The sequence below is a fragment of the Populus alba genome, chromosome 11, assembly GCF_005239225.2.
Source record: "Populus alba chromosome 11, ASM523922v2, whole genome shotgun sequence".
In the NCBI taxonomy this organism is placed as follows: domain Eukaryota; kingdom Viridiplantae; phylum Streptophyta; class Magnoliopsida; order Malpighiales; family Salicaceae; genus Populus; species Populus alba.
Genome location: NC_133294.1, coordinates 1,603,946 through 1,618,948, shown reverse-complemented (window position 1 = coordinate 1,618,948; position 15,003 = coordinate 1,603,946). Strand labels below are relative to the sequence as shown.

Below are 15,003 nucleotides of genomic sequence, written 5' to 3'. Positions count from 1 at the left end.
AATTTTTAGATGAAGTTCAATATATGATTTATATTATTCTTTAATATATTCCCTCAAATAAAAATCTTTTAGACTTGAAACTTGTATAAGTTCACATTATCTTGTGCTTAATTTTTATCAAATAAATAGGGATGATAAGATTCGAACTCTTGATCATTTAGTCATCAAAACTCTGATATCATATCAAAGAATCATCTCAACCTAATAGCTTAAGTTTTTAAGTGAGGTTTCAAGATATGATTTATATTATTCTCTAACAATCTTTTCGTATAATATTTTCACTTGATTATGTTCAATATTAAACATGTAACTAAGAAAATAATACAGGATTATTAAGTAAATAACTAGTTTAGGCTTTAAAGGGGATTTAATCATATTTTGATTTGATCTTAGACCTATTGTTGCCATAATTATTCAAGCCTAAGGTGCTCATTGGTTGTCATTCACGCAACACTTCATTATCATTGATAATTAGCAAGTTCCATATTAGTAAGCCGTCATCATCAGCCATCACAACAGAATAAATATTGCAATTAATCTTGTCACCATCACCATCTTAAAGCTTTGAATCTATGATATTATTGTTTGGTATATGCTAGGTCTGGGGGCCGTGGTTGGCTACGGGCCGGATCAAAATCCAACCAAAAAAAAAAATATGAATGTTACTTTTTTTTGTTTCTTACACGTGATAAAATATTTAAAATAAAAATGAAAAACTTGATAAGTATATTAGATAAAATTAATCGACAACCATGCCCGTTATTAAATGAAAAACAAGTTGGTGTGACTTGTTAGATATAATGGGTCAAGAGTAAACTAGTAGTTGATTTTGTTAAAAACAAATTAATGTCATTTTTATTTTAACCCATAACTAACCATAGTTCAAATGTGAAACAATGGGTTATCTAAGGATTAAACCATACAAAATACTTAGAGAGTGAAATGAAAAGATAGCAGCATTATATTGACTTGTGCTAACTTGTAAAATTGACGACTCAAGTAATAGACATGAACACAAAAAGCTGGCCCAATTGAACAATTCACCTCTTTCTTTTTTCTTTTCTTATTCTTATTTTGGCTAATCCTTTAGCTGGTCTCAACTGACCTTGAATTCAACTAAAGAGTAGAGATGAAATTTTAACAATAAGTAAACATTAAATGATAAAATTAAAAAAATAATAGCTTTAAAAAAAAAAAAAAACAAACCCTGACGAATCTCCTAGACTGAGATTAATCTTTTAAATTTGTAACCTGTGAAATCCTAAACACTGGTTTAATCAAGAAGCTCAATTTCCAACCAATTTAATATTGGAAGATGAAATTATATAAAAAAATCTAAATATAAAAAAAATTTCAAAACAAAAAGAATGAGGATCAAATCACATAGAAAAAAAAAAACTCAAGGAGGATGAAAGTATAAAAAAATTCAATTCTAAAAATCATCTAAAACAAAACAAATGACAATTAAAAGAACGGGGATCAAATATGATAATAAAAAGTCAAAGAAGAATAAAATTGCAAAATAAATAATTGTTGAATGATAAAACTAAAAAAATATTAGCTTAAGAAAAAGATGGGGGACCAAGTAATCCAATATGAATCTTCTAAACCTGAGTTAATATTTCAAACTCGGAATTCATGAAATCCTATACTTGAGTTCAATCAAAAAGTTTAATTTTCCATCAATTTAATATTGAAGGATGAAATCGTTAAAAAAAAACATCAAAGAGAAAAAAGAATTTCACAAAAAGAAAATGAGAACTGAATCACAAAGGAAAAAAAAATCAAAGAATTATGAAATTATATAAAAAAAACTTCAATTCGAATAATTTTCTAAAACAAAACAAATAATAATAATAATAATAATAATAATAATAATAATAGGGATCAATATGTTACATAGTAAATTAAAGGATAAAATTGAAAAATAAATATAATTCTATAAATTATTTTTAAAAAATAGTAATTAAAAAATATACATTAAATTTAAAAATAAAACAAATCAAAGAGCTAATTTAAAATTTTAAAGTGCAACGTTCAGAAATCAAGTGAATTGAGGGGAAAAAATCAATCATCACTAAACTAGAAGTTATAACATCACACGCGTCATCGTGGAAAGGAGGAGCCGCCAAGATGAACATAACCAGACTAAGAAAGCCCGACATTGATCTTCAAAAGCTTCCAAACACACCGAAGCTTGAAGACGACTATGGATTTCACCTTTATGTTTTAGATTATTTGTTATACAACTTCATTTCGCCGATAAACCCTAATGGGGAGAAAGATTTGTTCTGAATACATGAATTTATTAGATTTTCAATCAACTGCTTCAACTTTTATTTTTTTCAATAGAGTGTTTGAACTCTTGATTTATGATCTATCATGACAGAGGCATAAGTGATTTATCTAAGAACCTGCCATTTAATTCTCTAACTGATCATCGGAGGACGTACAAGTAGCATGCAGTTGCTAGCTATCTTTTTCATGAATATCATCAAATTGTAAATTGTAGTTAATCTAATATTCAATTTTTGAGCTTATTTAAAAGTATGATTGCAATTATTTCTTAAAGAATTTTTCATACCAAAATATATTAATATAATATTTTTTATTTTTTAAAAAATTATTTTTGACATCAACATATCAAAATAATCAATTAAATTTTATTATTTGTCACATACTCCTCTTGATATAAAATTGCCAAATCTAAGGGACGAATCCAGACTTTGAAAAATGAGGTGGCCAGAATATAAAGTTTTGTTTTTGAGGGGGTCATTAAATTAAAGTACCTTTACAAATTTTATAAATCAAGGGCTATTTTGAAAACGTGTAGTTTATTTTTTAATTTAATTTAATTTTATAAATCAAGGGTGATTCGTATCTACTCAAAGGTGTGAGAGATTGTAAAATAATTTATTTTAATTTATTTTGATCAGTTTAGTATTTCAAGTCATGGAGTATTTCAACATTTTTCTTTTTGCTAAATAAAGTGCCATAATTTGTGGTTTGATGGTTAACAATATATGTAGATTATTTACTATTCCTTGTCTAAATGTTCACAGTTACTTCATCTTATTCATGATATTGATAGGCATATCAAATTTAGGTATTTGTATCTTTCATTTGATAAGACTAAAGCACTTGATGTGTTTAAGACGTATAAGGCTAAAGTATAGAAATAAATTGAAAAGACCATCAAGATTACAAGGTTGGATAGAGACGGGGAGTCTTATGGAAAGTAAAAAACAAAAATGTCAGGTACATTTGCATTTGCAAAGTTCTTTAAATATCAATAAAAATCAAATACTCCTACCTATGTCATTTTCGTAATGCTTTATCTATTAATTAAATTTATAAAAAATTAATTATAGTATGTATAAATTAACCCGAACATCTTGTAAAAAAAAAAAATAAAAAAGGCTAAAACAAGCCTTCCAAAAATGATATATCAAGTTTCACAATAGAATACAATAGAAATAGAAAGGTGGGCTAGTGCCCATAACTTAAGGCTCAAATGTTTTGGTAGTAAATAAAAGGCTTTGTTGGGCCTATTTTAAAAATTATGTCTTGGTTCTAAAAATAAAAATCATTACCCGGAAATAAATACAGCAATTATCATGGATACCAAACCTCAATATTATCTAAATGGTGTAGGGGAATCACTGTTTTCCCACACCTAAATCACTGTGGATTACAACAGTAATCCACAGTGCTTTCTTTTGTTTTTTTTTTTTGCATTTTTTCATTTTTTTTTTCAACTTTCCTTCATTTTTTTTTCAACTTTCCCTCATTTTTTTTGTTTTTTTTTTCTCTTTTTTTTTTCAAAATTGCTTTCCTTTTTTTTTTTTCCAACTTTCCTTTTTTTTTTTTCCATTTAATTTTCTTTTAAAATGTTTTCTTTATTGATTTTACTTTTTAAATATTGAACTGATTAAAAATTTTGCTTTGTAATTTTTTTCCTTTAAAATATTGTGGATTGCTATAGGTGTTTTTCCAATTAGTTTTTTCTATTTTATTTTTTTATTTTTTTCAAAATTATATTTGTTAAATTTTTTTTATATTGAACTGATTAATAATTTAATTTTGTAATTTTTTTTCTTTAAAACATTGTTGATTGCTACAGTTTTTCTCTGCATGGTTTTCTTTGTTTTTGTTTTTGTTTTCTCCAAAATTATCTTTTTTTATTTTATTTTTTTTAATATTGAGCTAGTTAAAAATTATAGTTACAATATGTGAGGAAAGCACTGTAACTTTCCTTGCAAATTACTGTGGATTACTACAGTGTTTTTTCTCATGTGATTTTTTTCTATTATGTTATGTTTTTTTTTTCTAAAATTGTCTTTGTCAGTTTTATTTTTTAAATATTAAGCTATTTAATAATTGCAATTACAAATAAATACAAGTTTTTCCTTACAAAACACTATGGATTGATACAATTTTTCCTTACATGGTTTTTTTCCAGTTTCTTTTGTGTTTTTCTTTTTTTGTAATATTTTTTTTAAATTATCTTCGTCAATTTATTTATTTTTAATATCGAGTTGGTTAGAATTTAACTTTGTAATAAAGCTTAATCATGTGGAGAAAGCACTATAGCTTTCCTCACAAAACATTGTTGAAAATTACTATTAAAAGTCATTATAAATAATGTTAAATCATGTGGGGAAGCACTGTAGCTTTCATTACAAAACATCGTGTATTGCTACAGTGTTTCCAATATGATTTTTTTCCTTTTTTTGTGTTTTCTTTTAATTTTTTTTTCTAAAATTATCTTTGTTGATTTTATATATTTTTAATATTGAGCCGATTAAGAATTTAGCTTTATAATTTTTTTCTTTAAAACACTGTGAATTATTGCAGTGTTTTCCCATATGATTTTTTTATTATTTTTTTCAAAATTATCTTTGTTTATTTTTTAAAAAAATATTAAGTTGGTTAAGAATTATAATCACAATAAAGTTAAATCATATAGGGAAAGCGTTATAGTTTTTTTTCCAACTAATTGTTTTTGCTTTTTATTAACAGAAAAGCTAAATCATGTGGCGAAAGCAATGTATCTTTCCTCCCAAAACATTATGGATTGCTACAAATCATTTTGTTCAGTCTCTAAGTTTTGATCACCAACACAACTTTTTTTCCCGTCATGAAATATTAGCTTCATCATGTTTTTAGTTTCTATTACTTATCTAGCGCTAGTTCACAATCATAACACTATTAAATATATTTATTTTATAAACCCGTAACAGCGCGTGGACATGCATCTTGTTTATGTTGAAAAGGAACTCCTGTGTGCATGAATGAATAGCCGTCAAAGCAAACCACTCAAATATGTTGATACGGTAGAATTTAGAATATATGAGCTTTTGGATCTAAACTAGTGATGTGCCAGTGCTATGCTTCGCGATTCATAATATCTTTTTGAGGACTATTTTTGGTTGCCATTTAATTTTTTATCCTATTTTTAAAGTATTTTCAAGATAAAATAAAAAATAAGCAAAAACCAACAAATACCCCTAAAAAATATGTTCTTGATGTATTTTTGTTGTTTTCAATATTTTCAACATTTTCAATGTTGTCTAAAAAAAATTCAAATTTCAAATATCTTTTCAACGCATTCGATTTTTAGCATATTATCTTTAAAATTATTAATTTTTCTTAATAAGTTGATGTCGATGTTATTTTTTGGGTTAAGGGTAACATGATTGGAAATTTAGAGATTTAATTCAACTCTTAACTAGTTTAATTAATCAAATCAAGGGCTTAATTGGAGAATTGATAAGTTTTGAGACTTAATTGAGCTTGTAATTAATTTAATTAATCAAATAAAGAGCTTAATTGGAGAATTGATAAGTTTTAGACTTAATTGGACTTGGATTTAATTAAATTAATGAAATCAGGGACTTAATTGAAGAAATAGCAAAGTTTGGGGTTAAGTGGGGGTAAAATTGCAACAAATTAAAGTCGAAGGATTAGCTTGTAAAAAGCACCGAAATACAGGGGTCCAATTACAATTTACCCATGAGCTTGATTACACGATTTCAAAACTTCAGTAACTAGATTGCAAATGGCCATTCCCATCACACAAACAGCACCGTTTCTAGAAATCAGTCATCGCCTTCTTCGTCTCCTTCCACAGGAACGGTTTCTGCAGTAATGGCTTTGAAGCCGTTTCAATTGCAGGGGTGCTTGGCATTCTCTGGCTATAAAGCCAGAGAAGATGAGAGAGCGCAGGGGGAAGGAAAAAAAGAAAAACTAGGGAAAAACTGAGGAAGAAAAAACTAGAAAAAAAAGAAGCAGAACCGAGGACCAAAAGGGGAGAAACCCAGAAGCAGGAGAACGAAGACGCTGGAAACATGTACAAGGGAGCTGAGAACCAGCAAGAAAAAACCCAGAACAATTCACGAAGAACAGGAGGAGGAACAAAAAAAAGACGAAGAACAAGAGGGAGAGCGAAAAAAAAAAAACCCAGGAGACAGAGAGGGACACAAAGAAACCAGAGGAATTTTTAAGATTTTTCCTAGAGCCCCGTAACAGAAAACTAGTCTTCCCTCACCCCGAAGGACTGGCCTTACCAAAAACAAAACAGGGAGAAAAAGAACGGACGGTGAGAGAGTCAAGGGAACAGAAAAAAATAGACAGAGAGACTATACAGAGAAGATAATAAAAAGCAAGAACAGAAAGACTATACAGAAGGTCACATGAGAACGAAACACACACAGAACAAGGGACAGACAGGAAGAAACCAATCAGAGAAAAGCAAGAACCAAGGAGAAGGGAAGAGAAAGGAGCTTAGCCTACAAATCTTACATCACGTTTTCATCTTCAGAGCTACCAGGTAAGTAAGCTACTTTTCCCCCGCTTTTCATTTTAATTCACCAGTTATTATTTACTTTGGATTTTAATTCACTTCCCTTAATTCCTCTATCTGTTCATGCACCTGTGAAATTACTTCACGTACGTGTGATTTCTTTGATTTATGCCCAGTTGGGTTGCTGGCTTGGCCGGTGACCAGGCTGGACTGGCTGGGTCTAGCCCAATCTATATGGGCTGAGCTGGGCCTAGCCTCTAAAACATAAATAATAAAAAAAATAAAAAATAAAAAAATAAAAGAAGGAAAAAAAAAATAATGGAAAAAATAAAAAAAATATATGTATGCATGAATAAAAATAATATAAATTTATTGAATTATTCACCGACGTCAAAGTCAGGAATAAAATACTAGTTTAAATTTATATTATTTTTATTCGTTATAGTTTATTTTATTTAGCTAGAAAAATAAAAAAATATATGCATGCGTAAAAATAAATTTATTTTATTGGTTTATTCACTATCATTAGAGTTAAGAATTCAAAAATATTGATCTAATTTATTTTATAGCTACGTAATATTTATCAACACCAGAATTGGAATTATCCGTAGTTGAATATTCATTGGCGCCAGAGTCAGGAATATTGCGAGTAAACCATCAGAGCATAAACCAATAAATATTTAGCAATTTAAGACAAAATCAGTAATGTAGTCTGCTTCAGGAAAAACGTTTAAGGGTTGATAATATCTTCTCTTTTACATAACTAGTTCCGTACCATAAAATCTTTGCTGACTAGTTACGGTTCTTAGTAACTATAATACTAGGTGACGACTTCTTAAACAAGATATTTTCCCTTAAAAGAACTAGATGTTTTTTTTTTTTATAATCAAGAATTATTTTTAAGATCGCCTTGATGTCAGGTGCGTCAATAATAATAATAATAAAAAAAAAACCATAGATACATTTTTTTTTAACCTAGCTGCCACCTAACAACCCCCTTTCTATTGCCAAAAGTGAACCACCCCTTTGCCCCCACTGCCCATTTGGTCACATGTGGAGGTAAATTTAGAATAGTAAATGATGAGGGTATTAAAAAAAAAAAAAAAAAAAAAGGAAACTTGCAACTAATGATATGCTTCGGCCCACCGATAATGGCCGAAGCCGAACCCATAATTAGTTTCCTAAAAAATCCAAAAACAAACGGCTTCCCACTGTTACAATCCACCGTCACGAATCCCTATGATAAACCCATCCAAATACAGAACGGTCACCAAATCCCGTCATAACCAACTTCACTCCGTCAAATATCGGTCACCAAATTCTTTGCAAAAACGAAAGGCGATCCTATATTCCAAACCTTGCCGTCTCAGTTAGGCTTAACAACACGTGGACCAACCCCATTAGCTCTTTCCATCACCGCCTCTCCTTTGCCGTAACCATCTGGGCTTCCTTCACTCCTATAAAAATCGGTCCCCGGACTCTTCTTCTCACACAATTGCACCCTTACAAATTCTTCTTTCTTTGAATTCTCTAAAGAAAAAACATGCAGATCTTCGTGAAAACCCTCACCGGCAAGACCATCACTCTGGAGGTGGAGAGCAGCGACACCATCGACAACGTCAAGGCCAAGATTCAAGACAAGGAAGGCATCCCACCGGATCAACAGCGTCTAATCTTCGCTGGAAAGCAGCTCGAAGATGGCCGAACTTTGGCCGATTACAATATTCAGAAGGAGAGCACCCTCCATCTTGTCCTCCGTCTCCGAGGAGGTATGCAGATATTCGTCAAGACCTTGACAGGGAAGACCATTACTCTTGAGGTCGAGAGCAGCGACACCATCGACAACGTTAAGGCAAAAATTCAAGACAAGGAAGGTATCCCACCAGACCAACAACGTTTGATCTTCGCTGGGAAACAACTTGAGGATGGTCGGACTCTAGCTGATTATAATATTCAGAAGGAGTCGACCCTTCATCTTGTGCTCAGGCTCCGTGGAGGGATGCAGATTTTTGTGAAGACCCTAACCGGAAAGACTATTACGCTGGAGGTGGAGAGCAGTGACACCATCGACAACGTCAAGGCAAAGATTCAGGACAAGGAGGGGATCCCACCAGACCAGCAGAGGTTGATCTTTGCTGGGAAGCAGCTGGAAGATGGCAGGACTCTGGCGGATTATAATATTCAAAAGGAGTCAACTCTGCATCTTGTGCTGAGGCTGCGTGGAGGGATGCAGATTTTTGTGAAGACATTGACGGGGAAGACCATTACTCTGGAGGTGGAGAGTAGTGACACCATTGACAATGTCAAGGCGAAGATTCAGGATAAGGAGGGCATTCCACCGGACCAGCAAAGGCTTATTTTTGCTGGGAAGCAGTTGGAGGATGGAAGGACTTTGGCTGATTATAATATCCAGAAAGAGTCTACTCTTCACCTTGTCTTGCGCCTTCGCGGTGGCTTCTAAGGGTCTCTGGTTCTGCTAAATGTTTTCTATTATGTCATGTGTGATTGGCTATCTAAGGCCTTATGAATACTGTTTTTAAGTTTCCTAATGATTGAATAAATGTCTTACCAGTTTCTGGTTCATATTGATTTCTATTCATGCTCCTACGATGATTTATCTTAATGTTGTCAAAATCCAAAATTGTGTTGGACTTTTAGCTAGACCACCTTATAGAGGATCTACACATATTCTTTGCATCTACAAAAAATCCTACTTTGGATCCCTGTTTTTCCCTTAACTGGAGTTTGAACAGTCCAGAAAACCAGATAGAATCCTGCAATTAGAATATAGTAATTTAGTCCCAGTTATATCTTTGATAAATTTCGAGTCTTGAATGCAAACCATCTAAACAATAAAAAAAGAGGGGATCGTCCTCCAGAATGGAAATCAAGGGAGCTGGATCTCCGAGAATCCTAATGTCGGATTCAGTAGGTCAGAGATTGTTTGTGTGTGATGATGATAAAGAGAGAATCTCACCAACATAAAAACAGAGCTGTGGCGGAAAGCCATATTTCCACTTTCTCACTTGTCTCAAGATCAGGTACTTTTTTTCTCAGATTAAAATCGTTACTTTTGCTCTAAGGTTCATTTGGGCTATAATGTTTTCATCTTATGCTTTAACATCTATAATGTCTATGATACTGTATTTTATTTACCTGATTGATGTAAGAACTTCGTCTTTATTGAATCACTCAAGTTTTTTTGTGGCCTATCATTTACTGGTTGAAATTGCATGGACTGTTAGAAACAGTTGATGGGGTATTTTGTTGCCAGGAATTTGGAAATCTCAGTCCTTGGAATACGGTTTTGCATTAGGGTACGCATTCGTGAAAATGAATTGTTAAAAACTTGGCAAAGGGACAAAAAGAACTTGTAGGGAAGCCAGTGTAGGCTTTGAAAGAAATCCATTAATCAGGAGGTTTAATCATTTACCAATTTCTATATAAAACTGGACAAGAAAAGATCTTTTTTCCCACTAGAAGATTCGTTGTTCCAGGCATGGGGCTCAAAATTTGCAGAAATTGCAAAACATTGTTTTCTGCTGACAGAAATGGATGTGTGCTATTTCTATTGAAATCCAAACTCTATGTGGATTCTATGTGACCTTAGCCATGAGTTCCTCTTTGAAAGCATGAGTAAAGTAACACTAAGCAGTAGAATAGGTCGATGGCCACAGCACATTCATCTCGGATCTAGCAAGGTTGGAGATGGTTATGTCATTACGTCAGATGCTGAAGTATGTCCCTTCTAGTTATCATTCGGAATGCACATTGGCATGGTCATCAAGCGAACTCTCATTCTGGATATAGGGGAGTGGCCATTCTCTACATGATCATCTTACTGTTTGCATTTATTTATCACTTCGGTAAAAATATTGGTGAATTAATGTCACTAGGAAGAGCTAAATGGACTAGTTTCTTTTACTTCATTGCAGCAGGGAGTGTCTCCTTTTATTTAAAAGAATATGGCATATTTGTTGGAAAAACTGATATATAAAGAACAAATTATTGTTGATGAACTAAGAAAAAGAACAAAGTCTAAAGTCTTTACAGTTGAAAGAACAAGGAGCAGAAAATATCTCAGTTGGTTACTGCCATCCCCAGTGTTTTATTTATAGAAGGAAACAAACATTACAGAAAAATGAAACACTAAAGAAACGTACTAGCTATGTTCTTCTTTATCAAAGAAGTTGTATAATAAGCTAGTCTAATCCTAGATAAGCTTAAACAAATGAATTGAAAGAAACATCCTAATCTAGATAATGCTATCAGCTAACAAATAGATACCTATAAGCTAACAGATAAATAGCAATGTAGTAGATTACTACTAAGTAATCCTATTCCAGCTTTGTTACCAAACTTCAACACTCCTCCTTGGTTCCAAAGCTACACATTCCAATTCTTCCTTTCAGATCTTCAAACTTCTTTCCTGTTTCTAGTTCAACTGCTGCTTTGAATTTAACAAACTCAGCAAACACATAAGATTTTGATTTCAAAAAGTAAATCCAGCAGAATCTACTGTAATCATCAACAAATAAAAGAAAATACTTTGAATCATTCAATGATTCATTATGCATCGGCCCACACACATCTGTGTGTACAAGCTGGAGTTTTGACAGTGCTTTGAATGCATTGTCAGGAAAAACAACTCTAGTTTGTTTTCCTAACTGATAGGCTTCACAAATACTCTTTTGTTCCTGTATATCTGGTAAATCGTGAGTCATTTGCAGGTCAGCTATTTTCTTTAAAGTTGCATAATTGAAGTGCCCTAACCGTTTGTGCCAAAGAACAGATTCATTGTCTTCACAAGTGTTAGCACTCAAACATACTTTTTTCCAATCAACATTAAAACTTCTGTTCATCATTTTAGCAGAAAGCAGTAGCACTCCATTTTTATCTTTAATATCACATACTCCATCATTAAAGAATATTGAGTAACCAGATTCAATTAATTGTCCCACACTAACTAGATTCTGATTGATCTTAGGCACATAAAGAACATTTTTAAGAGTTTTTGTACCTGATAAAGTTTCTACTTCAATTGCTCCTTTTCCTTCAACCTTCACATAGTCTTCATTCCCAATTCTAACTCTAGATAGATAGCTTTTATCCAAATCTTTGAATAAGCTCAGATCTGCAGTCATGTGATTAGTGCAGCCACTATCAATAAGCCATAATGAGTCATTTGCCTTGGCTGTGTTACACATCTCCTGTATTGTAGCCATGAATAAAAAATCTTCCTCCACTTTTGAACTCTCGGCTACTTGAGCTTGTTTTTCTGGTTCTGCTTTATTTTTGCAAAATCTTTGAATGTGACCAAATTGCTTACATTTTCGGCATTGTGCATTCTTGAGTCAACACCAGGCTTCAAGATGATTTGTTTTCTGACAGAATTTGCAAGCAGGAAAATGTTCTTTCTTCTCTTTCCCTTCAGTGAAGATGTTGTTGTTCTGTTGCCAGTTATTGGATTGCCAGCCTCTCCCTTTTTCTTTTTTTTTTCTTCTTGATTGTTTCTGTAAAAATTCTTAGCCCGACTCTTCTCCTTGTAAACTGCAACAAGAGCTCCTTCACTTGATCCTTCTTGTCTATATACTTGCCTTTGCTCAACAGCTTGTAATGCATTCACCAATTCTTGCAGGCTTATCTCAGAAAAATCTTTAAAATCTTCTAAAGAATAGATTTTGTGTTCAAACTTTTCTGGCAAACTCACCAGGACTTTCTCTACAATTCTAGAGTCTGGAAAATCTTCTCCCAAGAGTCTTACTTGATTCACAAGTTTCGAAATTTGAGAAAAGAAATCTTTGATGCTCTCATTTTCTTTCATCTTCAGACCTTCGAATTGTCTTCTCAGATTCAGAATTTGCATCCTTCTTGATTTCTCATCACCATGGAACTCTACTTTTAATTTATCCCATGTTTCCTTGGCAGATTTGCATGCCATGATCCTCGTGAAGATGTCTTCACTTACAGCATTATGAAGACAAGAAAGAGCTTTGAATCTCTTTGCCTTTTCTTCATTAAAGAACTTCATCTGTGCAATTGTGGGATTGTTGCCTAGAGGAGTAGGTTGCTTATCACTTTCCACTATCTCCCATAAATCAAGAGCTTTGAGATAGGTTTCCATTTTTACAGCCCACACACCAAAGTTCTACCCCGTAAACAGTGGTGTTTTTGCTGGAAAATTTGCAGAATCCATTGCTTAAAAAAAAACTCACTTAATCTCTCGTGTTTCACTCACAAACCCTTCAAAGCAGAAAGCTTTGATTTAACCTTACTATTCTCTCGTGTTTTCACTTACAAACCCTTCAAAGATCCTAACCAGGCTCTGATACCAATTGTTGGAAAAACTGATATATAAAGAACAGATTATTGTTGATGAACTAAGAAAAAGAACAAAGAACAAAGAACAAAAAACAAAGAACAAAGTCTAAAGTCTTTACAGTTAAAAGAACAAGGAGCAGAAAATATCTCAGTTGGTTACTGCCATCCCCAGTGTTTTATTTATAGAAGGAAACAAACATTACAGAAAAATGAAACACTAAAGAAACGTACTAGCTATGTTCTTCTTTATCAAATAAGTTGTATAACAAGCTAGTCTAATCCTAGATAAGCTTAAACAAATGAATTGAAAGAAACATCCTAATCTAGATAATGCTATCAGCTAACAAATAGATAGCTATCAGCTAACAGATAAATAGCAATGTAGTAGATTACTACTAAGTAATCCTATTCCAGCTTTGGTACCAAACTTCAACAATATTTGCTACTACCCTGCAGCTGCTGACAACCAAGATAATGTCTGAAATTATAAAGGAAAGAAGCATGAAATCAAAAAATAACAAGAAAAATCATAAAAACTGTTAAAATCAAGACTCTGAGGCAAGATTTTCAAAATCTAAAGATCCAACCAGTAGTGATTCTATAAGATCTATAGAAAAACGGTCTTCCAAAACTCCTATAAAAATCTAAACGTGATCTAACAGTTGAATCAAAAGTTATAGGTTTTTTGAATCATTATTTTAATTTGACGCAATCTTCTCTTGAACCTAAACCTATCCCATTAATTTATAAATGTCCATATAATCTATCCAAGACAAATCATTCTCTAATTATTACATATCTACACCTAGCTATCCAAAATTACTGATTATCTCCATCCCAGCTACATCACAAATGATATGGATACAGGAGCGGAGAGCATGGAATGTGAGCGTGCTTGCATCCAGTGTTAATGGTAGGAAAAGCCAAACAATCATCAAGGGTCTTAAGATAAAAACTTGGCTATAACAAGACCAAGAGTTCTGCTGCAATTGCGTCATGGTCCAGGAAATCCTCTGTTGCTATTGTCTGTTATATCACAATCTTCCCTTTTCTTGTTTCATTTTTTACACGCAAAGGGAAGAAAAACAGATAATCAGATTCATGGCTGTTAAGCAACCGCGACAGCCGCACGGAATATGAGCGTGCTTGCTTCTTCCACCGTGAAATGGTGGGAAAAGCCCAACAACCATTCAGGGTTTGAAGAATGAACATAGCAATAATAAGACCAAGAGTCCTGCTGCACCATGGCCCAGGAGCTCCTTTGTTGTTATTGTCTGTTATATCACAATCTTCCTTTTTCTTGTTCCATTTTTTAATATCGAAGAGAAGAAAAACATATAATCAGATTCATGGTTTTTAACAATACATTTAGAATTTCTTGAATTGAATTCAACTTAGATATTTTAATAAAATCTCATGTTTAAAATTCTTTTGAGGGGTTAGACAAGAAAAACATATCATTAGATTTATGGTTTTTAATAACATATTTGAAACTTTTTAAATTAAATTAAATTTAGATATTTTAATAAAATCTCGTGTTTAAAATCTTTATAGTTATCATATTTACAATTTCAAAGTGGAGATACTTAGTATTAAAATCTTTCTAAAGATAAAAAAATTGAGTTTCAAATGGAATTTAATTTTTAAAAATTAATAATACAAAAGTTAGAGGGCCACTTTTTAATTTATAGTTATCATCTGATTTATAATTTCGAAGTGAAGATATTTAATATTAAAATTATTTTTATAAAATATTCATTTAGTCTTTTTTTTATATTTTAAGAAATTTGATGAAAACAATAAAGATAATATATATAGAGAGATCTCCATGTGATTCTGCCATTGCTGATACATTAAAGTTTTTAAAAAAGATTGTA

General features: G+C 32.0%; 1 protein-coding gene across 1 annotated transcript; it reads left to right on the top strand.

The window, feature by feature from the left end:
• Positions 1–8,160: 8,160 nt before the first annotated feature.
• LOC118045853 (polyubiquitin) lies at positions 8,161–9,388 on the top strand. The gene has a single exon (XM_035054584.2). The coding sequence runs from the start codon at positions 8,349–8,351 to the stop codon at positions 9,264–9,266; it is 918 nt and encodes a 305-aa protein (XP_034910475.1). The 5' UTR covers positions 8,161–8,348; the 3' UTR covers positions 9,267–9,388.
• Positions 9,389–15,003: the final 5,615 nt, after the last annotated feature.

What these genes read in the sequence shown, in the direction of transcription:
- LOC118045853 (XM_035054584.2), top strand. Translation starts at nt 8,349, where the DNA reads ATGCAGATCTTCGTGAAAACCCTCACCGGCAAGACCATCACTCTGGAG.